Here is a 27,930-nt window from a genome sequence, read left to right as displayed (position 1 = left end):
ATGAGCGTGCGCTTTGAGGCAAGGGATGCCACGAGGGAAGAACAATGGATGGACTATCACTTCTGGCAGCTGGCGGCGTTGTACAAAAAATCGAGCTGCCTGTGGAAAAAGGACGCCCGCCACTACTTGAACAGCGAGCGCAGATATCGGGCTTATCAAAGGATCCAAGAGGCCATGGGGATGCCGGGATTAACGGTGGTGGGGGTTGTCTTGAAGATTCGCGAGATGCGTCGATTGTACCTGGAGGAGCTGAAGAGGCTCCTCGACAAGGAACTGTGCTGTAACTGTCATGAACCGTCGATCTCCTGGTTCTACGACCTGCATCGATTCCTCTATCCCTATCTGGACTATGACGAGGCGGTCGAACTGCGAGTGAGCATTGATTTTACCCGTTTACAATTCCTCCGATATCGGTGTGTACGATTTAACCCCTTTCCCGTACTTTAACACTAAACCTACCACGGTCAAAATGACCGATTTTCTGTTTCAATTGAATTGACTTCTTCATTTAAGCACATATTATCATGAAAATCGTACAAAGTTTAAGTAAATCCAATCTTCTCCCTTCTATAAGATGTTTCAATTTTTGAGTTTTGTGCTTGGTAGGTTTAGTGTTAACGGGTCTGACTCGTGATGAAGATTTTGGCACAAACGTAAACATCACGATTCAGACTCGCGGAATGATTTACAAATGACTATATCACAGGTATTTACATTTCGGCTAACGTTGCAACTGTTCTCGTGCATCACTTTGGTCTGTTTACCGCGCGTTCACCCTTGCCGCTTGGGCCCGGATTTCGTCGAGCTAAATGGCACGGGAAGGGGTTAAAACAGTCGATTGATTATAAGAATTCGGTACCTTCACGGGGGGATTTTCCCAGAAAAATTTCGACGATCCTGTTTAAGAACAGAGCCTGTGCAAGGAAGCAGCAACTTCCTGTTCCCCCATTTTTCGCGATCAACGTCCCGAATCGAACGTTTCGGCCGCAGAGCGTCGACTCGGCTCTCGCTAGCTGGATCGGAAGTTAGTGCAGTTTTCTAATCTGTTCGGTCGAAACGGGGTTGGCGCACAGATACATGGAGCAGCTCGTAAAGCGTATCCAGCCGCGCGGCAGACAGGGCAGAATGTTCGGGGGTGGCTAGCTTAACGGTAGCGCCGCCGAAACGGCGATGTACGAGCGCGTTTGGCTCGGAGCCCCGTGCACAAAAGCGGCGCGCAAAGCCCCGCCCGTAAATATTTAAAAATAGATTTCCTATTCCGTGCAATTTCCGCGCTATTATCCCCCGAGCTACGAAATTTATGGGCCGCCGTTAAATCCGATTCCCCGCGGCCCGTAGAACGCCGGCCGAGCCGGTGCTGATCCGAGGGAAACGGACGACCGGGATCCCAGCCGGGATCCTTCGGATCGGTACCACTCCGACTGCACCCTCAGGAGGAGGGACAGAGTCTGCGAGGGACATTTCCCAGCTCCCGGCACCATGTATTCGATCAGCTCCCCGGTGGTCTCGTTGCCGGAGGTCAAGGCTCAGCCTGGGACATGTCCTCGGTTCTCCTGCGTCGATTCCAGCTCCGCGAGCCGAACGGTCAGACTGGATGTCACCGCTTCCAGCTCGTGCCACGAAAAACCACGACACAGGATCCCCTCTGCCAGCGACGTGTCCACCGGCCCGCGACAGGTTTATCGATCGCACCGGCCCCGAATTAACCCTTTCGTTCGAGATCTCATACGAAGTGATCGCTCCAAAAGGACTATCCTAATTCTAGGATAGCTCGAGGGGTAACTGAAATATTTAGGTCTCTTAACACGTTCGTTACCAGCGTTCACAGCATTTGATCAAATACAACTCGTCTTGTTATAAAATATGCAGAGGAGTTACAGAATCTTTGACGATAATTGCGTTAGATTGGACCCATAAGTAATCAATTATTTCGAAATCTTGAAACAAACTTTGTAGTAAATTCAAGTTTTTATTCCTTAATTTATTATATAATCCCCATCATTATCAAGGACAGTTTGCCATCTTTCCTGCAAATTGTCAATACCCCTCTTATAGAAATCCAGGGTTCGTAGAGCAAAATATGACTCAAGGTGCCTCCTTTTATTACAGGGTTGTAAAGAAAAATTATACTTTCTAGAATATTTTGAACACAGGCTGGTTTATCGAAAACTGTAAAAGAATACGTGTTTCCTCTTCAACGATCGGTACCAAACTAAAGGCAAAACAAATTCTTTGCAAATAATTGATTACTTATGGGTACACATAATAGAAACTCGCGATCGTCTAGTGTGCGTAACTCTGGTAGCGGGTGTATTCATCTGAATTGCTGATTCATAAACGAATGAAGGGTCTAGCAGGATAAGCATATGCGATCGGTCCCCAGACCAATTTTCGTAGCGCGGTATCGCGTCTCGAATTAATTATTTAATGCTCCAAACAAGCTACGGAGCTCGCGACTCGGTACAGATATCGATTCAGCGTAGCCTCTGCATAACGGCTGCGATAAAAACGCGCCTCGATCAAATCCGAACGTCTAGTCAGCCAGCCAGTGATAACAATTTCCGAGCCGTGTCGACAAGTCAGAAGGGAGTCCATTCCGCCGGGAGTCTCGTTGGAACGAAAGGGTTAATTGCGCCAGTCCTACATTCCCGGGAAGCTCGCACAGCTCCTTGTCGCGCGACAGGAACGCTGCCACGAGTTCAGGATCCGTGGACTGTCCGGGACGGGCACGTACACTTGCGAGACGGACTCTTCGAACGAGTCGTTCTTGACGATCGTTTCCCGGTGTCTGAGGAAGCTGGAGACTCCGCTCGCAGTCAAAGCGAAGATGGAGATCCTTGGACTGCTGAGGAATTTTATGGAAGAGTCGAAGAGGACCGTGAAATGTCGCCGGCCTAGGGGCTAGCGGTTCGAAGGAACAGAGAAAGGAGATAACAGGTGAGCTTCTGGTTTGAATAATTTAGCGCGCCTTAAAAATATCCTGCTCGATTTTCCAGGCCCGAAATACCTGCTGACTCCAGGGAGAAACTATGCCGGCGGTTTAGTGGAAGCCGGTTTTGTTGTTTTTCGAGGATGGCCCTGGTAAATAATGCGAGGAAAGCCGGCTCGCGACGAGCATGAATATCTAAACCGACAAAAACGCTTCAATCGGCCCGGCGCGCAGCAGACGCGGAATTTCGTCGTACGTCAGGCGGCGGCGGTGGCCGCGCGCGGATATCGTATCGATCCGACTTTGGTAGACCGCAGCGTTGCGATTAGTATTCTGTCGGTGTCGCAGTCAGCCGGCTTCGAACAAGGACGAAGACGGGAAGATTTCGCCCGACCCGGGCGCAAAACCGAGGGGATGCCAGGGACCGAGCCTGCGAGAACCTGATAACGGGTTATCCGCTGATCGAAACCTCATCCCGCAAAAGGCGCACGTCCGAGACGTTATTAGCGCGTGACTCGAACACGCGAGTCCAGCCCGAGACGCGCTAATTCTTCAGGCTGACCCGCCGATGAGCCGGCAATTAGCCGACGACGTCTCGCGTCTCGCGAGTAGGCTAACCGAGCAGCCGTGAGCATGTCGCTCGAACTAACCTTCCATTAGCGAAAGAGAGACTTCGGGATCGTGTTCGTATAGCTGTCGATTCTACCCCTCGTTACTCGCGCGTTAGAAACTTCGAATTACACGGACAGCTGTTATTAGAGGGGTTACACGCTTATCCGTGAATCTTCGCGCAAATTCGGATCCCCCGAACAATGGAACGCCGTTCTTTGTCGAGTAGACTTCTCGTGGAAGAGATTAACACGTTCACCGCCACCGTTACAAGCATTTACACTTTGTTGTTTCGAGTAGGAGTTTACACAGCACAATGAGCTCGTGACTGTGGAACATTGTTTTGATGCGTATCTCTGTGCAAAAGAAAAATGTTCTGCATCAATTGGAAGAGGTAGGGAGCCAAATAGATCGATATTCCTAAATCCTGTTAATCGTTTTAACAGTCTATTAATCGAACATTTTAACGGTAAAGCAAGCAGCGGAACAAATGGTGGTAACGAACGTGTTAAATAAAGATAGGAATTAAGAAGAGAGCGAGAAAGTTTCCCGGAATACTACGGCTAACTCTCGACGACGGATCAACTCGTCATGTCCAGTTAGAAAGTTAAGAGTGCAGACTCTTCTTCCCGGGAACACGATGGAAGGGCCCGGTGGGAGCAGAAGTTTCGAGGAACGCAATTTCGCTCGGGAAACTGGATACAATAAGCAAAAATGCAATATTGCACAGTGTCCAGGTTCGCGGAACGAAGTTCCACGGCTTCGAAGGAAACGGTTGCCTCGCAAGAAACTGGACGAAGTTGGAGCTTCTGACCCTTCGATCGCCAGTGAGATTCATGGGAACGGCTGTCGACGGATACCTTTTTGCAATCGGGAAACAAGTCGGGGAACGTTACAGTAATAAATTCGGAGAACCGGGAGGGATTAAGCGACGCCGGGGGACGGTTTCGCGCGTCGCCTATAGGAAGCGGGACGAGGGTAAATCTGGAAATCCGTGGGTAGCTTGTCGTGACATCGGCAGAGAACCGAGGGGATGGAGACGGACGACGTTTAGACCAATTCCCAGAATCCTCTCCCGAAAGCCTGGCGAAACGGAGAGAGAGAGAGAGAGAGAGTGTGTGTGTGCTACGGACCTTCGGACGGGTCGTCCCGAGGCCGTGGGCATTTTCTGGAAAATCGATCCCGGGGACATAAACGTCACCCGGGGGTGAAAAAAACGGAACAGGGTGAATCGCGTTTCGCGCGGCGCACAGCTAACTCGATGGGAACGCGGTTCGCCGCTGGCACAAACTGTGAAACTGTTTTCGAACCGGCACGGAACGGCTCGCTGCGTCCAGCGAAAAGCATCCCAGGCTTTGACCCGCCGCCATCCTGTCGAATTCTGTTTTTTCAGGGGTACGTCCTCCTCGCTCACGTGAGACGGGGTGAACAAAATTCGTGGAATGAGTCGGCCGATCACCCAAGAATTAATTCGATTTCTAACCTTTGTAACGCCGGAATGTGTCCGGACTATTAACACTATGCCCTCCGCACGCGTAATCGGAATTCTTTTTTTGTTTGGCGCCGGTAGGACTCGTTCGCATCATTTCGCGACACCAACGTTATGTCACCGGCATTTGGCCGATTATTTTCACGGGGCACCAACGTGGTGTCACCGGACGGCGTAGTGTTAATCTCCTAATTTCGAGTGGTTCAGCAGCGAGGGTTAAAGAATAACCTATCGAAACAGGAATTCGCATAAACATTTACAGTGAGACCACTAGACTGCGGATCTTTGTGCGAAACAAACATTTTCGACGACTGTTGCAAGAAACAGAAGAAGCCACTTTGGTAATATTCTTATCAATATTTTATAGAAGGATTGCATCCAGTAAAGTGTTGTTCTAAAATTGTGCAAGAATTTTGATAAAAAATGCCGTAGTCTAGCGATCACGTGCAATTTTTGTCTGTGGGTGCCTTCGCTGAATGGACAGTGGACCTATAGCTCAACGAAGAAGAACTTCGATGGAAAATGAGACAGAATTTCATTTTCTGCTTAGGGCTATTCAGATTCCTGCTGATCAGCTTTCCCAGGTGCGGAATTAAAAATTAAAAAGGAAGTGAGAGAATGCGGCGTAGAGATTCTGGCACGATCGACTGGATTTTTGCTAGGAAATTGCTCGCAGAGAGCCTGAGTGCCAGCTCGCGAACATCCGGGGAAGAATTAGTGGTCGAGAGGGCGCGAAAGAGGTTGGGAGCCAGCTGCGGGCTCGGGGACATTCGAGATGATCGACGAGTGGCGTTTCCATGCGAGCATGGCTTAATGCAGTCCCATTAGAGGCCGGCTTTGACCGGCACGGCGCGTAACGCTTGTCAACCTATCCTACCGGGCCTCTTATTACTTACTGTGATCGAGCTCGTCGTGTTCCACGAGGTAGCCGGTCGTGTTGTAGATGTGATGGTCGGGCTTAGCGGTGCTGGTCACCGCGGCTCCGCCCGTTACTGTCGTGGACGGATTAGTGGGAATTGCTGTGCCGGCGCTGATCGCGGCTGCGACCGCGCTGGGCGGCGACGAGAGCAACGTTGATACGAGATTCATCGTGGTGCCGGTCGAGTTCTCGACCTTGGTCGCGTTCAGCTCGCTAGCCATCGTCGGCCTTAGCTTCGCATATCACCGGGTACCAAGATTCCTAGCACTCACGGCGACCGCAACGCGCCGTTACTACAATTCCGTGCTGATCCCAGGCGGAGCTAATCCAGGCTCATCGATCCACGGGCTGATCCTCGTCGGACGACGTTCGAAACCTCCAGCGCCGGTTCTAGGCGACCGCCAACGAATTTAGAGTGATTGCTCGCGCGGCGGACTTCCGATCCTAGACGGGAACAGCCTCGAACACGATCGAAGGCGAACTTGAAGCTGACTTGCTTGAGACTGGGACGCGGGACCGACACGGAACCTAGACGGAGCGCTTCGCATGTCTTCGAAGCTGATCCGTGGGCAATTAGCCGGGCCACTCAGGCCGGTGTCCTCGAAGACGACCGCGTAATTGGATCCACGGGCATCTCCCTATCAGCGAATCGGGTTCCAGCCGGCGCGGCACGGCACGGCGTCGCGACGCTCCGGAACCGCCTCGCCTCGGCCCCCTAAACTCCTCGTTCGAACTTTGACTCGCGTCTTCTTGTTTTATTGCTGGATGTATTCGGGACTACAACAATCGGCGGGAGTAGTTCGGACCGGATGCCTTCCGGAGCTCCGGATCAAGGGCTCGCCCAGAAATTTCAGGAGCCGGGAAAATTGAGCCTCCTCTCTTTCTCTCTCGTCCCGGTTCAATCTCACCGTACGCGGCGTGGAAAACGATCCTGGGCGGTGTTCGTTAGCGGCGAACCCCGTTGTCGCTCATTCTCGCCTCCCCGGAGAGTGGACCGCTTCTGCAACAGAAAAGAAAGAGAACCGGTGTTTCTGCATTGGCCGTGTAATTTCATTTCCTGCAAAGGGAATTCGACGACCGGCGACCAAGATTACTTTCGTCGCAGTCGCGGGAAACGTTAACGGACGGAATCGACCACGATTGCCACCCACCCCAGCTCAGACTTCACGCTCGTTACCGGTCTTAAGTACTCCGTGCCCCCGAGAAATCCGTTTTCAAGGCCATTTAACGCTGCCCCGTCATCCCCCGCGACGCCTGGCGTCCTTCCCGCGACGCCACTGTTCCAATCTTTTTCCCAGACGACGAACCCAGCGCCTTGTTTTTCTTTCGAGATGTTCTTCTTATTGTTACACGTACATACAGTACTCTATAGAGAGCTAGAGGATTAATCGACGCTGCAACCACGAAATGTATCACGGAAATGCGTATACAGATGATCGCGAAGGATCGCTCGGGCCTGTTTTGAGTTATGGTCCCTAAACTCTGGCTGTTCATCATTTCTCGTTACCAAAAGCAATTTCGCCGACTCTGTCGGGAGTCTAGAGCTTGACGGATACTATAGGGACAAAAATAATCACGGAACGGTCTATAGAGGCGACAGCGGTTACTGATTCATTTGTCGAGAGACTGAGGGATTGCTTTATCGGTCGGGCCGGTTTTGAGCAATGGCCTCTAAAAGCCTACAGATACGGGGATTTACGAGCCGGACCTGTGCGCATCGTCCCCCGCTCCCCTTTGCTTCCTAGCCGGTACCGTTTCCCCTGACCGTTTCTGGTCCTACGCTCCCCGTGGCTCGATCTAAATGGCCGCAAGCACACCGGCTATCGCGGAACGAGCCTCTGATCGACGTCCGGACGGGATTGATCCCCCGATTTCCATCCATCCCGGGCCATCCGTCCTTCGTGAAGGCGACACTGATTCGCAATAGATCCAGCTCGGATTCGAGGCGGCCACGCTTGGCCAATTACGAGATAGAGCGTGTGCCGTGCAGGCCTCGCCGCGTCGGGACTCGAAAGAGAGGCTCGCGCCACGACGCGCCACTCTGCTCGATAATTAAACTTGCCCGATAGTTAGCGCGGCATTGTGCTCGGCTAACAGTTTTCGGAGGCCCCGAGTAATTATTCATAAGCGCGCGAGTTTGTAACGAACCTATGCGCGCGTGCCGCGGGCCGGGAATCTGCTCGGTGACCCACACGCGTCGACAATTTTCCGCGCGCGCACGCCCCCGCTCTCCTCTTTTCGGTCTCTTGCTCCAGCTCGGAAATTTCGACGCGGAACAATGACCGCGATAAATCCTCGAATGGAAAACTCGTTCGCGCCCGCCCGCGCATAGAAAATATGTACATATGTATATCGCTGCGCCGCGAAAACCGCGAGGCAAGATAGCGCAGCAAGATAGGTCGTCACCTAGATTCCTGTGAAATCGCTGACAATGGTCCGTTCGGTCAGAGTTCTGGAAACCTAATTGCGAACGGCCCCGGAGTCGAGGCGCGATCGAAACACCGTGCCGTGAAAGGGGTTAAATATCTATTACGGCCGGTATCCGAGCAAAAAGCCTCATTTTTCTAGGTAATCCCGGGGAACAAAAGGTGCTCGAGCGGAAAGGGAGAACGTAAACGCGGCGGAACGGTGTCGGGAGCGAACCGGGTCGCGCAAATAGGTTTTCATGGGCAGACGAAAGTTTAAAGGCGGTGGTTAAAAGCCCCCGCCGCTAGGACACGTGGTTTTAATTCGACCTTTAGTATCGATAATTGGTACTCGGCGGCCGGGCCGAGACGCTATTAACACGGGCCATCGGTAGTTCGAACACGGTTTCGCATTAATTGGCACAGCGCATTGAAATTGCAACTGCACTGCGGTTGCCTCGAGGACACTCCTGCGAGAAACCCGGGCCCGGGTTCGGGCTCCGTTCGTCGTGGTTGTCACAGGACGCGCCCGCCTGACGTCGTATAATGAACCCGAACGAGACACGACGCGAACGTATAACAACCGGCACACCGGCGAAATTATTAATCGGATTGAAAAGCGATTCGACGAGTTTCGAGGAGACGCTTTTGTCGCGAGCGGAATTCCTGCGCCTCGAACGCCCAGGTCCCGGTTATAATTTATTAGACCCCTGCCGCGCCACTTCATCGATTCGACGTAAGAAAGACGGAGTAACGGTGATTACGCGACACCTGTGCTCCTTTGCGACCTCTTTCAACCTTTACTCGCTCCGAGGAAACTTTCTTGCGAGCGACGCGCGCGGACCTTTGAGCCTATTCTTGTCCGGGCTGTACCTCATTTCACTCGCTAACGGAAAAGTTTGCGATTCTTGGCGAAAGCTCTACTTGCCTCCGAAGCTTAAGGGGGCCGGCAGGCATTTGGCCTTGACTGTCACGATATGTTACGCTATGCCTTTTTTTCTAGACATTTTACGTCTTAAATAAGTAAGTAATCAATTAAAAATGCATACCACCGTGTTTGTACATGTCTTTGCTGTGTCTGTATAGAGCCCTTTTTTCGATACGAACACTAAATCTCGCGAAATTAAGAGAATCTCTCAGCGGCAGCCATCTTGTGACGTCACACTTGCTTCAGAATTTGAATTTTCTGCCGAATATTACAAATTACTCCACGATGAGGTAGAAATTCGCAATTTGGGCTCTATACAGACATAGATTGGACTTTTAGGAAACACAATTGACCACTTCTAAACTGCTCATTGCAATATTGAAGCGATAGTTTGAAAAGGTTTTGACCCATGCATACGTATATGGATTTCAAACCCTGCCGGCCCCATTAACTTCGACGAGCTGGTCGATTCTAGCCGATTCAACGCATCCGAACAGGGCTGGAAGAGATAGGGGACAACGCTTGTTAGCGAAGATGTCGTCAAGGTCAATGCATACCTGACAGGCCGGCAAGCCTGGCGGTTTTTTCGAATTTATACGAATTTTGGGGTCCGGGACAGTCACTTGAGAGGGTTCGAGATGCTCGGAACAAAGGCACAGCGTGTCCATTCTTACGCTAGCCTCATTTTTAGAGTTTACCAACATCTGACCTTGCCCGTCATAAAATTGATGAGCTTGGCCGAACCGAACGGTACAACAGCTTCTACCTGCATTATCGCCGTGCGTACCATACCTAAGCAGGTAATTTTGCATGTAAATCAAAAACACATGTTGCTGTTGAATCATTGGGAAACAAGAATGGACAGGTTACCCGAAAGGTGGCTACAAGTTCTTACAAATAATTGAAATTATATCATTGAATAATATTAAACATATATTTTTATAAATTGATTCAAATGTTTTCTTTAATATATTTTTGTAACAGTTCTAAGTACCCGAATTAAAAAACGGAATTTCAGACAGGAAGAATTGTAGAATACGACCATATTTTAAAAAATTTTTTTACACTTCTACCGGTGGTAAAATTTACAGAACAAAGATGTTTCTAATATATCTTCATTGAGAAATTACATTTGCGTATAACGATAAATTATTTGAAAAGAATTTTATATGTATAATTTACCTATGATAAAATACATATGAGGACATGCGATGCTGTTTCACTAAGTACCAGGAACGTTTCCTATTTCCATGGTGTTGTAAAGGAGAGATACGGATAGTTTACCTAACCAGCTCTAGAGCTCCTAAAAACATTTTTTTTTTTTTTTTGTGCCATCGACAGGAGGGAAATGTCAACGCGCTCTCGAAAGGCCATCTGGAAAAGGCCCGACAGGCCAGAGAAGAAATTCGGTTTCAAAGCCTGGCACGGTTGCCGGCTCCTAAACGCTAGGGCCAAAACCAGGGTTGTAATGTTGAGCCGGCCGGACTTGCCCGTGAGGTATGCATTGACCTTTATTCGCCATACTTCCGTTGATACGGTGATTGTGTGACGCCTATCCTCCTCTGCGACCTCTCATTTTTGTACAAACCGCGTTTCGATGGTCCGCAAGCAACAGCCTTTCTTGGCGAAAGCCCTCGAAAACATGTCTTCGGAGTAGGTTGCTTTTCGCCGAGTCAATACATCCGAAGAGTCTCAAGAAGCTAGAAGACAGCGCTCGCTAGCCAAGTCGCTCGTACTACCGTGTACTTTCGTTGATCTGTCGCTTTGGGAAAGTTCAACATCATCGAGGACGTCGTAGAACGTGTAGACCTGGAGCTCTTTGAACCGCAGCAAAAGCTTTCGAACTCGATCGGCAGGAAGTCGATGAGAGTGGGAAGTCAAAGTGCTAATCCGTGAATTGATAAAGAAAATGTTTAATCCGCAAACGTAGGAGACAAAGATTCCGGGCGGGTCTGCGGGCCCGTGTAATCAAGGGAGCAGAGCCGAGCGCCTAGCTCGCAATCAGCGGGAGGATCGCGGAACTGTCGGAACGTGGGTGTGTGCTCGTGAGCCGAGATTTTAATGAAAATTTACATTCTCCTGGGCTGGCTCTGGCTCTGGCTGTGGTACCCGTCGCGTCGGGGCCGGTACGTCATGCATCTTCACGGGAATATCAGCTTAACCCGATGCCCGTGTAGGAGAAGGACGTAAGCGGATGAAAAGTCTGCCTCTCTGGCCCCGGGAGTCTGATTCTTTCGGGCTGTGCAGGCTCGCTCGCGGGTTTGCCTCGCTGTTATGGTTTCACCGGGGCGAGCGTTACGCAACTCGCCGCGCCGATTTGCATAATCGAACTCGGAAAGGCTGCTCGGCCTTTCGAGTTAACCGTGGCGGCAGCCGCTAGACTTGGATCGCCGCATCTGCGGCGTTAATAAGAAACTTTCTCGACATTAATTCCGTTAGGTTCGTTAAACCGGCGCGGGTCGACAACGGCAGTTTGTTCCAGCGGTGGCGGCGCGGCGGCCCGGTCAAAAATGCCTATCGGCCCCCACCGGTCTGGAATGCGAACTTTCGGGGTCGACGACTCGCTCTTTCCGCCCTTTCTCTCCGCTATTAGTTCATTAAACTGTTAATTAATTTGCCCCGTAGAATAAATTCCGCCCGAGCAAGATCGCGGCCGTGTTTTTCACTTTGATCCCCGATACCGGTAGCCAGCTTTATAATTAACTTTTGCCGGGCAGCTTCTCCTACACCTTCGGGGGACGGCTCCCGACCCCGATCAACGCCGTGTCGTCCGTCGCTGATATTCCATTTCCTCGGGAGAACAACGAATCGATTAACCCTTAGCACTCGAATGGTGACTGTAAGGCACCACTAAAAATTGCTGTATCGTTATTCAAAATATGTTTCGCATTATTAAATTTGGTTGTGTTTAATAAATTACTAAACATTTCAATACCGTACGTGTAAATCGCACCATTTTCGTCTGTATAACATGAAAACAAATATATAGAAGGGAAATATTCTAGGTCGGAAGAAATGTTTCCTTCGAGTGCAAAGGGTTAACAGTCCGGTTATGCACAACGCGATTTTCTGATCCCGACCGCCGCACTTCTTTCGACTCGTTTTTAGCCTTTCGAGGGCGGACCATTTTTGTAACTGTACAATCGACGATGCTTAAGGCCGACGTGTGGATTTATTTAGCAATTTTTGTACATCTGTAAATACTATTCAATCGATCTACTCGCTGGAAGTTCAACAATTGCATGACGATTTTGATAGTACGGGTCAAAATAGACTCGGGCACCGCTGTCGGGGGGTCAAGGCCGCGTTTACGTTGCAGCTTCGATGCCCGATAAGAGCGTCGATAATAGCGAAATAGCACTCGTTGTTTTACCGTGGAAACGTTTGCGGTTGAAGCAGCGAGCAGAAATGTGTTAACAGTTTGAATAGCTTTCATCAGCGCTTAGTATCGAAGCTGGAACGTAAACTGGGCCTAACGCGTTCGACCAGCAGATCGATCGTGTCGAGACAAGCGACGCGACGCGACGGTACCGCCCACGCTTATTTCATCTGCTCCGATGCGATCGAACCGTCTCACAGTGCTCGAATCGCAAAAAAAAAAACGACGATGGTTGCTCCGCAACGCTCGGCTCCGATTTCTCGAACAACAAGCGGCATTAATTAATCCATGGATTTCTGATCGATCGCTGGAGGGCAGCGCTCGAGCCATGTTCCAAGTAATCAATGACCAATTCAATTACTCGACCTTTTCGGGCTTAATGGCGCTAATTACAAACTCGACGGATTCATTGTGCCCTTTGCAGCGCGAATTATGCCGAGGCTCGGCCGCGACAAAAGCGGACCGGCAAGCCGCCGTTTGTTATTTCATCAGCCGGCGCTTGTAGCGATCGCCGGAGAACATAAATTTTTTTTCTCGCTGAATGTATGTACACATGTATATCTCTGCGGGACGGGCAATTATCGTTTGGTCAGAATACCATAAATCTTTTATAGAAAAAGTAGAATATTTCTGAGTCGAATACGATATACGTATTGCGATTGTCTTCGGGTGCGCGGATCAAACGCATTCAATTTTTTCCCATTGGAAGCCGGGAGCTTTTCATACGTAATGATTAAACTGCGGACCTTTGTACAAAATAAAAATTGTTCGAGTCGATTGTTGGAAACAGCAGTCGAATAAAAATTTCTCCAAATAAATTTGGCTCTTCCAATATCTACGGTCCACAGGTTTGCGTTCGACCAACGCATAAAATCCGCAGTCTAATAACGATATTGTACGTTGCATTAAACTGCTTTCAATAAAGCGATACTTCATTAACACGTACGCTTTCACCGCCACGCATGTGTGACGTCCACAATATCGTAGTCTAAATAACACTAATTAAAATCATTTTATTTACGTTGTTGTTTGAAGTCATAGACAAAGCATAATACTCGTGGAGACCATGAGTTTCGCTTTGTTAAATTGTCGAAGCTAAGCATGGAAACAAACGGAAATACCTAAACAATATTGTCACAAAATTAACTCCACTGAGCATCAATTTATTCGTGCAGAAATTAACCAGATTGCAGCGTCAGGTAAGAACTGCGTTACGAAGTAATCAAGAATTGTTACCAATAACGCCGATCGTGAAATAAGTGAAACTTGTACGAAACTAAAATTCGCGTGCCAGTGAACGCGTTAAGGAATTCGAATCGAAAGGAAACGACAAAGGACGAAAGGGTTCTAATTATCGTTAAAAGAATTGTGTCCGCGAGGAGTCAGTCGCTAGGAACGAGCGTGTCGTCCGGCTCGAAACAGAAATTTCCTCGGCGAGGATTCTTCGGGGAAAGCGTACGGCAGTTGATCTTCCGGCGCGAGTCTCCGGTTGATAAATCGCTCCGGCGAGTTTGCGCGAGCCGGGCTGATGCACTTCGGCCGCAACATGTAAATCCGGGAAGAAGATGCGCCGCCAGGCTTGTCTACCAGCTGAATGACGCTCTCCCGGCCCGGTATTAACCGAGAAGAATGTCGACGCGCCCGAGAGAAATCCGGGATCCAGGCAGATCGAGAGAGTCACCGGCACGGTGAACAAAGGGCTCTCTCTCTCTCTCTCTTCTTCTTGGTCTAGCTACGAGTATTAGTTTCGGCTCGCAGCGAGCTTCCCGCCCGCCATTCCTTTCCGTTCGAGTAAATGACGCGGAAACCTTGCTCGAAGAGTGCGAGAGAGAGAGAGAGAGAGAAAGAGAGGGGGGTGGCTCTCTCGCTCGGCATCGAAAACGCTGGCCCGAAGATGGAGGCAATTTGCGAGCAACTAATTTGCGGGTTCTCACGGCTAACAGGGCCTCATTTACGTAATAGTTCACCGATCGGCGCACACGCATACACACACACGGACGAACCGATCGCGAGGCAGCCACAACAATGGCCGAGAGAGCACACGCGAAGCAGGTGAGCAGGTGGACGTCTATCTCGATAGACCGTCGTCTCCTATCGCAATTACGATTCCCGGTGTTGTCGCGTGCTTTGTTGCGCCGGTTCGTGTTTCCATTGTGCATTCCGCCGATGCAAATCCATTCGGCATGACGCGACGGCACGGCGCGGCAGTAAGCGCGCCGGAAATTACAGAGCTTCATGCTTGAATATCGAGCGAGTAACGAAAGACGGGCGCGCACGACCCACCGAGAGCTTTTCCGACGGAAAATGCGAGCAAGTTCGGCCCGAACCCGGTGGTCAGACTTTCGAGTTTCCAATAATTAATAGCCTCCGGCGGCATCCGATCGCCGCAAAAGCCAGAGACTCGGCCCCGATTCGGCTTAAAAGGGCGCGGGCCTTTAACACATCGACGAGCCACCATGAGTTTTAAGATCATACCAATTTCATTTGGTCGAGGTTTACGATACGGGGGTCACTTCTTTGCTATGTTTGAGAGATAGCCTTTTCTTAATCCGTTTAGTTCTTTGTTGATTTCGGTGCAAGTTTGGCGGCGGCGGAAGTTGCGTGAGAGAGAAGCACAAGGGTTTAACAGTAATGGTTCGTTCATGCAAAGTTTCCTGCAGGTTTTGGAGATCGAAAGAGCAACGGCCCTATCGGCGCGCGAATTTGTCTCTCGCCCGTGGTTATATGTTTCCATGTGCGCAACACGCTTTCCAGTTTCCCCGGGAACGACGCAACCGCGTTTACGCCGCTGGAAAATTCTCGGCTGCAATATCGCGGCCGAATGTTTCGCCAGGCTGCATAGCCCGTGGCGCAGAATCCTGTCGAGTCGGCAGAGACTCGACGCGATCCGTGGATCAGCTCGGTCAAAAGGCAAACGAACTGTTTGCCGACCTGGAAATTTATGTTATCGGGCCGACGAGCGGGCTGCTCGTCTTGTCAGAGCTCGGAGTCGTCTGCCATGCATGTGCCTTAGTGCTTTGATTGCTACGGTGATCGAGCCGTCGACATTCCAAACAATTTGCTGAATCAAAACCGAGAAGGCTTTCCGCTGTAAGCCGTGTCTGGGAGGAGATGTTTTCCCAGCGATTCGGCTTACACCCGAAATCCTTAAGGGCCAAGTCTCCATAGATCCGCGATAAGGCAACCGACAAAAATAGGGGAAAGATGGTTTCACCGGAGGAAAGTTTTCGTCTTTATATGAGAATATTTTTCGCTGGACGCATTCGAAGGGCTCATTTAAATGAGGAAGGTTCAATGCAGTGCGCGCTGGTCATAATCTGACGAGATTATTCACATATTTGGTAATATAGGCGTTAGAAGTAGGCCAAAAATTGACGATGTGCTTGCCGTGGAATCCAAGCATTTTTATGCCATTGGATGAGTTTTCTGGATGAAATCAAGGGTAACGCAAACTGAGCCATATTTCAAAAACTATATTATTTTCAAAAACTTTCCTCCCGTTTCTGGCGTCAAAATTCATGATATCGATAATATAGAGCAAAAAATGTGACGAGTTTAGTCGCAGACTTAAGACCCGTCGGATCTTAAGTCTGTGTCTGAAGGCTGTGAACGGAAATTGATGACTGCTGACTCTGCAAAAGTCACGTGACCACCACTGGCCCCTAACATTTTATCCACCGAAAGCGCAACACTTTCGATGACCACCTGGCAGCCTCGGAAATACCATAGAATCAAATGTACTGGAAAATTGAAAAGTTAAAATGGATGATACAAAGAATACTCTTTCATCCTTCTAGCATATCGCGGACCCTAATTAAATTTGCCAAACTCGATACAAATAATTCGTTTCACTCAAATTAATAGGGTTTCCAATAATTTGGGAAGATTCCTCTTTTCCCAAGAAGAAGCTCAACGTGACTGAGGGCGACTTGTTGGTTTACGATTGAAGTTGCTGTTGAAGGATCTATGAACAAGTGTTTAGCTCTGAGCCATAGACTTTCAAAAATTATGAGATCGCCGATAGATAGTGCTTCGACAGTGAGAACTGATTGCCCAGTCGTCGGATCTCTGAAAACATCGACGAAGTTTAGTTTGCTCGATATATTGCTCTAAAAAATCCGTCACACAAAAGAGTGAAAAAAGCGAATGCTTCTGTTCTATACTTCTTGAAAGGCCATGGAAGATCGCGTTGTTGTTTACCGAACAGCGAACAGAAACGAGGCGCGGTGAAATTTTTCCGGAACAGACCATTGTGCCGGTGTGCCCAGGTATTTGCGAATGCGGTAGACACGTCGAACGAGGTGCGTTCGAACGTTCGACGAACAGAAGACCGACGGAGGCGCATAGAATTCGATAGATGAGTTCGCGAGCGAAAGGTTCGTATAAATAACGTTGTATAACGGATTCGATTAAGCTCCGTGCGAAAATTTTCGACGTGGAATAGAGCCCTCCCCCGGCGCTCTAAATCAAACTGACATTCCATCGGACCGGCAGAACGCGACCTGAAAATCCCCGTCCCACGCAAACTAGTCGGATCGCCGCAGAATACCGTGTTAGGAACGCAGCAACAACGCCGCAGCCTTCTCCCGTCGAGCGAGAATAAACGTTTCACGAGGCAGGAACGCGGTCGAGTTCGACCGGCACGAGACATCGAACAGCGGGAGGAAGAACCAGAAGAGGAAGAAGAAGAGTGTGGAAGGCGTCGCGAGTATCGAATAGCGCCTTCTCGTGGGCAAATGAGATTCCGGGACTTCTCTAGCGTCTGTGCAAACGCACCGTTCCCATTTCCCTGGGCGCCTCTATATTTTCCCAACGTCGGGAAGCCCCGAGAAAAAAAAAGAAAAACAGAACGAAACAGAGGGACCAAGAGACACAGAGAGATACAGCGCGCCGAAACGCTCGGCGAGCAAGAAAGTTTCGACCCGCGATTGCCGGTCGAAACGCGCACGCGATTCCGCCTAGTATCGATCACGAGACACACCGGGACCCGGGATTACAATGGAATTCCATCGGAACTTTCCGCAACTCCACGCGAACTCCGGAAAACTGCGTTATTCGAACAACGCGGCTTCCAAAGACTTCGTAATTGGTCTGTGATTAAAAAACCCGAGGGCACGAAATTTCCTGTCGGGCATTCCCGTGGAGTTCCGGGGACCTCCGTGTGTGAGAGACTGCCTCGGCACTGAGAGATACAACCATTATTGAGATCGCAACAGATGAGGGTCCTGCGGATTTGATGCATGTATAATAAAAATGACTGGATGAAATTCAAGACGGCGAAAGGATCAAAAGAATTTCAGAATGTCAATGTTCAGTTCCTCGACGCGATTCCTGTTCCGTACAACTGACTTGAACAATTATTATTTTCCATTACGATCCGCTGACCACTTGTCAGAGATTTCCTTCCGGTGACAAAGGAGTGGAACACCGAAATGGGACTACGTGGTAGCCAGCACCTTTCCCGAGATGTCTCAATTAATTCCAAGAACCGCAAGTCCCTCTCTGGAATTAATCCGTTGCCCTATAAATGTCAGACTCGTAATGAAGATTTCGGAGGTTGTTCAATTTCGAAGAGAAACAGTTTTCTTTTTTTAATTGTTGCAGATGAGGTGAAAATCGTTGCGCAAGTGGTTAAATAGCGGGGGGTACAACGGCGTCAGTAGGTTTTTCGCGCCTCTTTTAGGTCCAAGGTGGCACAACTTTGCTTCTCGAAGTGTTCGATGGGGAGCCCGAGGGTAGCCCTGAATCTGCGAACGTGTCGTGCCTCGTAACCGTGTTGCCAATCACCCTTTTCCCTCGCGTATTCTCCGCGTTCCTCGGAATTGGGGGAGAAATAATGCGCGCACGCTTGCGCAGCAAAAACTGGATGTTTGATGTTGCGGTTTCCTCGTCTCTCTCTCTCTCTCTCTCTCTCTCTCTCTCTCTCTCTCTCTCTCTCTTTCCCTCTCTTTCTCTCGGGCTGTCTCTCCTCCGCCCGGTCAATTTGTAGTTCCATTCTTGGGGAATTATCGACGTCATTTCCCGAGGACTCGCCGGGGCTTCTCCCGATAACCCGTTTAACGGAAGTTCGGGGGAAGGGCATCGTCAAACGTCGCGGTTGATCCACGGTAGTGTCTCCAGCGATCGGGTCGCCGGGGCTAAACAAATTTCGTCGCAGCGAACTAAGCCCTATTAAGTGGATCCGAGAGCGAGATCCGCGGGGTTATATCGAATTACGGTTATCGGTAGGAAACCGAGTCTAATTGGTCGAATTCGATGCGGCGTGCAGCCAAGGCGAACGGATACGCTCGGTCAGGAATTAGTTTCGATTAATTTCGTGTACCGCCGCGCCCCGTGAGATGTAATCGCGACAATTATCAACTCCCGGAATTCACTGAGAAACGAGACCGAACTTCTGCAACCGGCCAATTGAAAACCCCCGTTCGACGTGCGCAAACACTCGTACTTCCTGCGACGAGAATCGCAAGATACAGAACACGCAAACCTCGGAAAACGATTAATTAGGCTGCGGATTTTGTGCATTAGGTCGTCCCATAAGTTCGTGTCGTGGATATGTTTATATTATTCACCAGTGAAAAGTATTTTAATGAAAAACCGCAGAAATTTTATAGTGACGATGTCTTTGGCAAAAAGGTCAGAGGAGGTTGTGCAATGAAAGGGTGATTACATATTTTATTTTTAGAATTTAAATGGTACAAGAGTAAACGGCACGAACTAATGGGACGACCTAATATTTCAAACCTATGACTAAGAAGAACTTCTGTTTCTTACAATTGACTGGGACAAGTTTTATTTTGCATCAAGATTCACATTTTAATAGACTACGGAGCTTTATGGGACATACATATTTTCTGCAGCAGTTGGGATCAGTAGCGGCTCGTGTATAGGCACTGTGGATCTGCAGCACCCCCTATTTCCACTTGATATTATCAATAACATTTAATAGAATAAAAAGATACAAAAATCTTTGTATGGAACTGTGCGTTTCACAGTTCCACCGGCGTGGTGTTTGACCGTTGTGCGCATGCGCACATAGGAAGCTGAAATTTCTGGAGCAGCACTCCCACTAATTTTAGCTACGAGCCGCCACTGGTTGGGATAGAAGAGATGAAAAGGATAGAAATCTACAGAAAAAGAAGAATAAAATTGGAAGAAAGCTGGACCAAGGAAAAAGTGTTATAAAATGATAAAATAAGGTAAACACAACTAAATATATGTGTTGTATATAAACTTTGACATTAAAGATGTCAAAGTGTAATGTACATAAGATGTAATATACTTATAGAAGCAAAAAATAATAGGTGAAGATAATGTAATGTCGATAGACGTAACTGTAAGTTGTCCTAAGCCGAAAGACAAGGATTATAATAAATAATAACATTTTCTGCATCGGTTACACGAGGTAGAATTTAAAAAAAGAGTGATCGGTTTCCGAGCTGTGATGGTTGGGAATTTCTCTCGGAGTAAAATATTGATCTCTGCAACCTCGAAGTTTGCTGGAACTATATTTCTGCTTCTCCGAGAGTTCCGTAAGAATTACAGATCGTTGCGCAAGGCTTCCGTTAGCCGTGAGGTCTCTTTACGGTTCCAAGAATGTCGGATCTGGCTTGGGAACGAGGATAATCGGACAGTGTATAATCAAGGGTCCGGTGCGAGGCGAACACCTTGGAATAGAGTGTCGGACACAACGAGTAACACGTGTACCGGTTGCCAGACAAGCCCGACGGAGTTTGTCGGACGTGCACGCAGCCCGCAAAGTGCACGCGCTGCATCGCGGATGCCACGTCTTGGTCAGGACTTCGAAGCGGACGGTGGCTGTGTTCCTAATGGGTAAGTGCGATGCTCTCCGAGCGGACGTCTAACCGAGCGTTAAAAATGTCGCTGCGTACATTTTCACCGGAGCCTACATGCATTCATATTACTTTCGCGGGATTTAATACGAAGTTGGAACTCAGAGGCTTACACGACAACAAGTCGAGGGGAGTTAAATGAATTCAAACGAGCAGTTTTATTCCGCCAGCAAACGATAAGCACTGCGTAAGAGAAAGAGAGAGAGAGAGAGAAAGGGCGGAGGTGGCAAAAATGTATTAATTAAATTAATAACGCGACACCGAGGGAAAGGAAGAGGCGCGACAGCCCGTTCCGCTCCATTTCAGGTTTCCGTTATATTTTCCGGAAACCCTCGATCCCCCAGAGAAGTTCAAGACTTTCTCCCCAGACCCGTGCCAAAGTTTCATTAATTACTCGGAACCGGTTAATTACGGAATGTCTTTCCGGTGTGTATCGGTCCGGAGCGTCTCCGGCAGCTTCTCCGAGATTTCCTCGAACTACATTTTTCTCTGGTCCCAGACACCATTAAACACCGTGCAAAATAAATCAGACCGCGCCACCCGTAAATTCTCGCACGGTTTATCGCGCGTACCTTTTATACGCTCGTATTAAAACATGACCGAGTATACCGGGTGTCTTAGCTCTCGGCCCGGCGTACACTCCCTATTTTTCTGAGGGACCGTTTTGCATTTACTCGCCTCGTAACTCGCACACGCATGCTGCCTGTTGATCAAACAACGAATAAATTGCTCCGTGGGGCGATGCTCCGGCTCCGTAGCTCGAAACCACGCCTCCTTAAAAGACCGGCCACGCCTACGAAACACACAGAGGACCAAGACGGATGCTCCCCAGCACAACCTTGGGCACTACTGCTAGTTTTAACTCTGGGTAACTATCCCTACAGATATAATGTCAAAATCGCAAATATTATAATGGATATCTTTCTATTTAACAACGAAAACATTTTGCTCTATGATGAAACAAAATACAATACTCAATTTCAACTCAAATGTTTGCGACTTTTACGAACGACTAGTTGTCCAGTGTTAAAGACCGGGCAAAGACGGTGACCTATGCGAGACTGTTCTGGGTCATTGGTAGCAAAAGCAACCAAGCCACGCCTTCTCAGGACACTCTGCGCAAAGGAGAAGCGAGATAGGCCGGTTTCCGTGTCTAACACGGTTGGGATCCGTCGATTTTCGCTAAGCTCGACGCAAGGGTTGAAGAGCGAGCGAGGGAATACTCTAAATAAAAGGATCTAGGCTTCTCGAGACGCGGGGATCGTGGGCCCGCGCGAGAGGGCTGGAAGGAACGTAAGACGAGAGAACGTTAAACACGAGACGACCACTCCGGGATGATCGTACAACGAGAAAGTGGTTAGAAGGGGTCAAGGGCCACTCGGCGCCGCTCGTTCCAGTTAAGTCAAACTGCTGACTGCGCCGGGTGACGATCCGACAGATGCTCTCTCTGCACATCAAAGACCCTCCGCTTTTTCCGTGAACGTTTTTCGCCGCGGAGCTATCCATCTTTCGGAGGCCCTCGATCCAACAAGACCCCCGGGGTGCGTCGAGCACGGTAAACGTTTCCAGCGTGCTTTCTGCGGGGCAAGGCGCTGAGGGGAAAGGTTAGCGAGCGATAATAGAGAGGAAACGCGGGTCAAGGAGTAGGTACTCTTCCGAAGAGCGAGGCGCAACTCGCTGCACCGAAACCACCCCTCTGATCTTGTTTTCTCGACCAACCACCAAGGCGACTCGAACTTAGCATCGAGCCGGAGCGCGATAATCTCTTGACCAAGCACTCTGTTTGCGCCACGCCTCGCGGAAATCAACCAAACAATCCCGCGGACGATCGTCGTTGCGTGTTCGACAATCCCCACAGAGATGATAAGGATTATCGATCGACACAACTCGAAGCCCCGAGATACATCCCGAGTAATCAAGGTTCCGCAAGGATTATCCCCTAGCCCCAAAATGACGTCCTTCGAGGCGCGGGTCATGCGATTCTCAAAGGTAGGTATTCATCACGACCTTTCTTACACAAATCCTCCTCCGTTCGTAATAGCCTTCTGCGTTAAGCTCGATATACTATACTATACTATATATCTGCATGTTTCAACGTAAGTAAATCCAAGTAGTATCGGAACACTAAATATACCCGATTCTCAAAAAACTTCCTATGTCTAAACTGTGATAATTTCGTAAAAAATTAGCGTACGACAATAAATGTGGACTCGTTTTGAAGCCTCTAGTTTCATAATCCATCGTTCAGTTTATTATAAAATTTCTTTTCGTGATGTAGCGCGCAATAAAGTGCAACCACGTTTTTCTGAAGGCAGTCAAACGAAGCGTTCACATCTGGACCATCAGATTTCAAGAAGCGCACTCTGCTGATACACCTGTTATCGCTTCAATAAGTTATGTGCAACATAGTGAGAATCAGTATCCCGTCATGCGTGTTTTATGCAGGAAAGCAACCAACTGGCAACGCAGACAGTGTCAATTGATTTCAGAAACAGGCTACTTTACTTTCCGCCGCGCCGTTGTGTGCAGAAAGCATCAAGTGTAACGAAACTAGGTTTAACTAAGATAAATCGAGATGAAATCGTGGAGCAAGCGGGTTCGCGATTGATTTAAATAATTTATGAAACGCATCATCAGAGGCGGCGAGGCTGGGAAAGCTAGACGAAGGCAAACGGGAAAAGACGGGAGTAAGAAACACGACGGGGACAAAGCTCGTTATTCTCCGCTCGAGGCAGTCGGCGAAATTCCTCGTGCACATTTTCGCGTAGTGTGCGGCCACAATACGAGCCGACACCCGACGCGCAAAGCCATTATTATTATTGGCGCGGCAGTTGTCCCATTTTGTTCTATTACCGCGCCGGTTGCGTTCGAAGAACCGTAAAAGCGACGGAGTTCGCCGGACACCGATAAATTCCGACGTGAATCTGACCGTGTCTTGGGGTGCGATTTCTTGAGCCGAATCATCCCAAATTGCGCACCTGTACACGTTGTTGAATACTCGATGCTGGATTTCGCGACAGGTCTCATTTTTTCGTGCGGCTTTTCTTCTCCTTGTATCAGCGATAGACTGCGGATCTTTAAATAACAATTGTCTGCATCAATTAAAAAAAAGACGAGTAGAACATAATATTAGGGGGGCCCATAAGTAATCGATTATTTTGAAATCTAAAACAAACTTTGTAATAAATTCAAGTTTTTATTTCTTAATTTATTATATAATCTCCATCATTATCAGGGACAGTTTGCCATCTTTCCTGCAAATTTTCAATCCCCCTCTTATAGAAATCCAGGGTTCGTGAAGCAAAATATGACTCAAGTTGCCTCCTTATATCTTCTACAGAAGTGGATGTTTTATTTCTTAAATAACGCTCCAGAGATCTGAAAAGATGGGAGCAATATCCAGTGAGTACGGGGGGTTCGGTAAAACTTCCCATTGCAATTCTTTGATTTTTTCCTGAGTGAGCTTCGCTGTATGGGGCCGGACATTGTCAATTTGCAGTATTACACCTTTTCTGTAGACTAAAGATGCCCTCTTTTTCAATAGTTCTGAATACAGCCGTTGTAATTGCTGACAATACAACTCAGCAGTGACTGTTTCCCCAGGTTTCAACAACTCAAAGTCAATTATGCCACGACAGTCCCATCAAAGGCACAGTAACACATTTCTAAGTGATAAGCTAGGTTTAGGGGTTGATATTGCGGTTTGATTTGCAGAAAGCCATTGCTTCGAACGCTTTATGTTATCATAAAGAATCCATTTTTCATCTCAGGTAACGATTCTGCTAAGAAATGGATCTCTACGAAATCTGGATAGCAATGAAGTGCAAATTGATCGACGAATATTCTTGTTGATCTCAGATAATTGGTGCGGTACCCATATTCCTTGCCTATATGCCTTTCCCATTTCGTGTTGGTGCCATTGTATAGTTGACCATGTGGACCCAAGGCTTCTCGATAATTCTTGTATACTTAATTTTGGATCAGCTTCCACTAGAGATTTTAGGGTGTCATTACCAAATTCATCAGGTCGTCCACTTCGAGGCCTGTTGGAGAGATCATAATCGCCAGCAGCAAACCTTCTGAACCAACGTTGACACTTGTTGACCTTCAATACATCTCCATAAACAACTTTCTTTGTTGTTACCGTTGCAAATGAAAATGATACAGTATGCAATTACGAATATGATCCTCGGAAAGTACAGACGCCGCCATTTTATTACAGGGTTGTAAAGAAAAATTATACTTTTTAGAATATTTTGAACACAGGCTGCTTTACCGAAAACTGTAAAAGAATACGTGTTTCCTCTCGAACGATCGGTACAGAACTAAAGGCAAAACAAATTCTTTGCAAATAATTGATTACTTATGGGTACCCCTAATATATCAGCAATATTCGATACATCTGATAGTTCTTCTATTTTGTGTTACACTTACTCATTTCTTCGTCATAAATTCGTAAAATCCGGAGTCTAACGGTAAGTTTGGATTTCGATCTTTCAGGCTTAATTAAATTATTAGCGAACGGTGACGAGGTCTGGACCTATCGTGTGTTACGTTCACACTGGGCCGAGCGTGACTCGTTGGGTTTCGATTCTGTCGCCGAAAATCGACGGCCGATTCGTCGCGGTGCTCGCAATCCGGGTCAGTCATTCCGGCCGGTAAATGAATGGCTGAAATATTCAAAGGTAATCGCGACGCTTGCGCCGAGCAAGCGCCGGGTCGGGCAGCGTCGACTGCCATTAACATGTGAACATTTATCGAGATCCTCCGTCGAACCTGGATCCGTTAGTGAATCGAGACGACGACGACGATCGGCGCCGCGGAAATTTATGGCGCGGTCGTCTGCGAACCGTATTTGCCGATCTGTACCCCCCGCTCCCCCCACGCCCGGACAAAGACAAATGTTCGTCCGTGCCACGCCGGAAAATTTCATTTCAAAGAGTCATTAGACCCGGGGATATTGGCACGAGAGACGCGAGCGACCAGTTTTCTAACTTTCCACGGGTCAGCGTTATAAATAAAAGCGGACGCGTCGTCACACGGACACCGATCAATCGATCAGACTGTTTACCGAGCTCCGTCGCGGTGGGAGACCCTGCCTTCGCTTCGTGTAATTATACTGGGTGCTCACGGAATCCTGGACCACCGAAAACAAACAAAACAGACACCGCAGGGATACCTTTGTCCTCGAAAAAATACCACTGTTATTTTTTTTTCCACCCCCGCATTCAATTAATCCATGAAAGTTCGCCCATTTTTACTGTTGAGACTGGCAACGCAAAATGCATACGAAACGAAAGAAGAAATCATGTAGCAGAATGGGAAACGGTCCAGATCCGACTAGTTCTAGAGTTCTCAAGGAATTTTAAAAGAACAATCAGGTTCCGCAAATACACGCGATCGAAAGTATCGCGGAAACGAATCAAAACCAATCGATTCCCTACACGAAGATAAACAAGGTACAACAAAATTTGTCAGCCCGAGGCTTAGGCTCCACATAAATCACGTTTGCATAACCGTGGAACAGGCGTCGTATTGAATAAGAGTCGGCCGACGTGTCTGAGCATGACCTACCGTTTCCCCTTAGCGTAAATCCTCGTGTAGGCGTGCTCGACTAATTTTAAAAAAAGTACTACCGTTATTTTATTAACCCCTAGTGTACCGTTGACCCCCAAAAGTTCACCTATTTATTGCTTTTACAGTAAACAATGTACAATACACGGAACAAAGAAGCAATGCTATTGAAACAAAAAAGAACAGAAACGGCTCCGATCTGGGTGGTTATATAGGTTCAAAGAACTCCGCAAGAACAATCAAGTTCGGCAAATATACTCTCTACAACTGAAGGTACGGTAGAATTGGGCCAATCAATTCCTCGGGGCGAAAACAAACAAGAAGCGTACAACAAAATTTGTTCATCAGAGGCTTAGTTTCCGAAAAAGCCGGGTTTCGAAATCCGTGCAACACGCACGGCAGTGAATAGGATTCGGCTGACGTGTCTGTGCACGACCGACCGTTTCCCCTTGCGTAAATCCCTGTGTAGCTAGGCTAGGCTAATTCTCAAACTACATTTTCTTGAAAACAATCGAACAAAATTCATTCAATATTTCCGACGCATTTTCCCGTGTAGAATTTCCCCCTCCACAGTTGTACCATCGATCAAGCCATCGAATTTTCCTTTTGTCGTTTTATCAATTCTGCGTCTATTGCTTTCTACACTCAGCTCATGCGGGACCAAGCGACCAAGCTTTTGAATTTTACCCAACATCTTAAATCGGAGAGATATCGATTGCATGTAGGAGGGGGGTCTTTTTAAACTCGAAGTTCGTCACGTTGAAATACCACCAAGAGCGGAAAGAAGGTGCAATTTAAATTAGAGTTACAATCGATTGATTAAAAAGCCGCAGAACTTATCAGACCTGGAGCATCACACCTCGATGCCGGACGTTTTCGACGTGGCATTGGCCGACGGGATTGAAATTTGAAAGGACGGCATAGACGCATCGTCGGAGAACATGGCCAGGGGTACGCGGAGCTGTCGTTGCTAGTTCGACGAGGTCGGGCTAGAAAACGCGATCGGCTAAATCGTCGGACGAGCCCGCCGCCGCGCCGGTACGGCGAGAAAAATGCTGAAGCAATTAAAAAAAAAGAGAGAGAACAAAGCGCGAGGCAAAAGAACGAAGCAGAGAAACGGCCGGAGTCATTAAGCGATGCGCGGAACTGAACTGCGGAACGCGGCGCGTTTTCGCGGTGGAGTTGGCTGGCCGGGCCCCGTAAAACGCGGACGTTTTCCTCGGACGAGAAATCAAGTTAACTGAGCGCGGCCGGGGAACGGTAATTCGTCAAAGAAACGTCGCGGCCCGATGCGTTCCTGTTTATTTAGGCGCTGACTCGCGAACGCTATGCTACCTGCTCGCCTACCCGTCGACAGAGTTTGACGGGGCGGCAAAGAAGCGGACAAATTATTCGCTTATTAAGCTGCGCCCCTTCGCCAGCTACCGTCCTACTTTCGACGGAAACGTCGCTCGATTCGCGTGTTGTCAACGACGATGACGACGACGACGATGCTGACGCCGATGGCGAGCTGCACGCGGATTCGATTGTCTCCCCCATCGGCCATCTAGTAATTGCGAGTGCACCCGGATCGAGCAGACGCGGGGGCGAACGGCCGACAATCAGCCGGGACTGCTGATTATTTGAAACGAGTGCACGGTCCGTCGATGCATCGTTTAATGGAAATTTGCTTTGCCCCGACTCAATTAGCCGGAAAATGCCGTTGTCTCGGAACCGATCACCCCTGCGATACCTTGTTAACTTCGCTTCTCGTTTCTCCCGCGAAAATTCTCCGCGGTAAATTCACACGGAGCACGCGAGGTGAAACCGCTGTTTTCTCGGATTCTACAAGATTCTTCCATCCGCCGG

General features: G+C 48.6%; 2 protein-coding genes across 2 annotated transcripts in view; one reads left to right on the top strand and one right to left on the bottom strand.

The window, feature by feature from the left end:
- Positions 1–2,905, top strand: LOC143361578 (uncharacterized). Its single transcript, XM_076801092.1, has 2 exons — positions 1–372; positions 2,684–2,905. The coding sequence occupies exons 1-2, from the start codon at positions 1–3 to the stop codon at positions 2,903–2,905; spliced, it is 594 nt and encodes a 197-aa protein (XP_076657207.1).
- Positions 1–27,930, bottom strand: part of LOC143355637 (uncharacterized) — a 97,202-nt gene that overhangs the window by 67,459 nt on the left and 1,813 nt on the right. Inside the window, exon 2 of the mRNA XM_076790654.1 lies at positions 5,924–6,946. Within this exon, the coding sequence (XP_076646769.1) occupies positions 5,924–6,167 (244 nt within the window). The 5' untranslated portion in view covers positions 6,168–6,946. The remainder of the gene's footprint in view (positions 1–5,923; positions 6,947–27,930) is intronic.

The sequence above is a fragment of the Halictus rubicundus genome, chromosome 1 (assembly GCF_050948215.1).
Source record: "Halictus rubicundus isolate RS-2024b chromosome 1, iyHalRubi1_principal, whole genome shotgun sequence".
Classification (NCBI taxonomy): Eukaryota; Metazoa; Arthropoda; class Insecta; order Hymenoptera; family Halictidae; genus Halictus; species Halictus rubicundus.
The sequence above is the reverse complement of the archived record's forward strand: the minus strand, read 5'-3'. Positions and strand labels throughout refer to the sequence as shown.

Bases quoted from the DNA above. Each gene is read 5' to 3' on its own strand.
- LOC143361578 (XM_076801092.1), top strand. From the start codon at position 1: ATGAGCGTGCGCTTTGAGGCAAGGGATGCCACGAGGGAAGAACAATGG. The intron at 373-2,683 runs GTGAGCATTGAT...GTCGCGCGACAG, and splicing joins ACGAGGCGGTCGAACTGCGA to GAACGCTGCCACGAGTTCAG.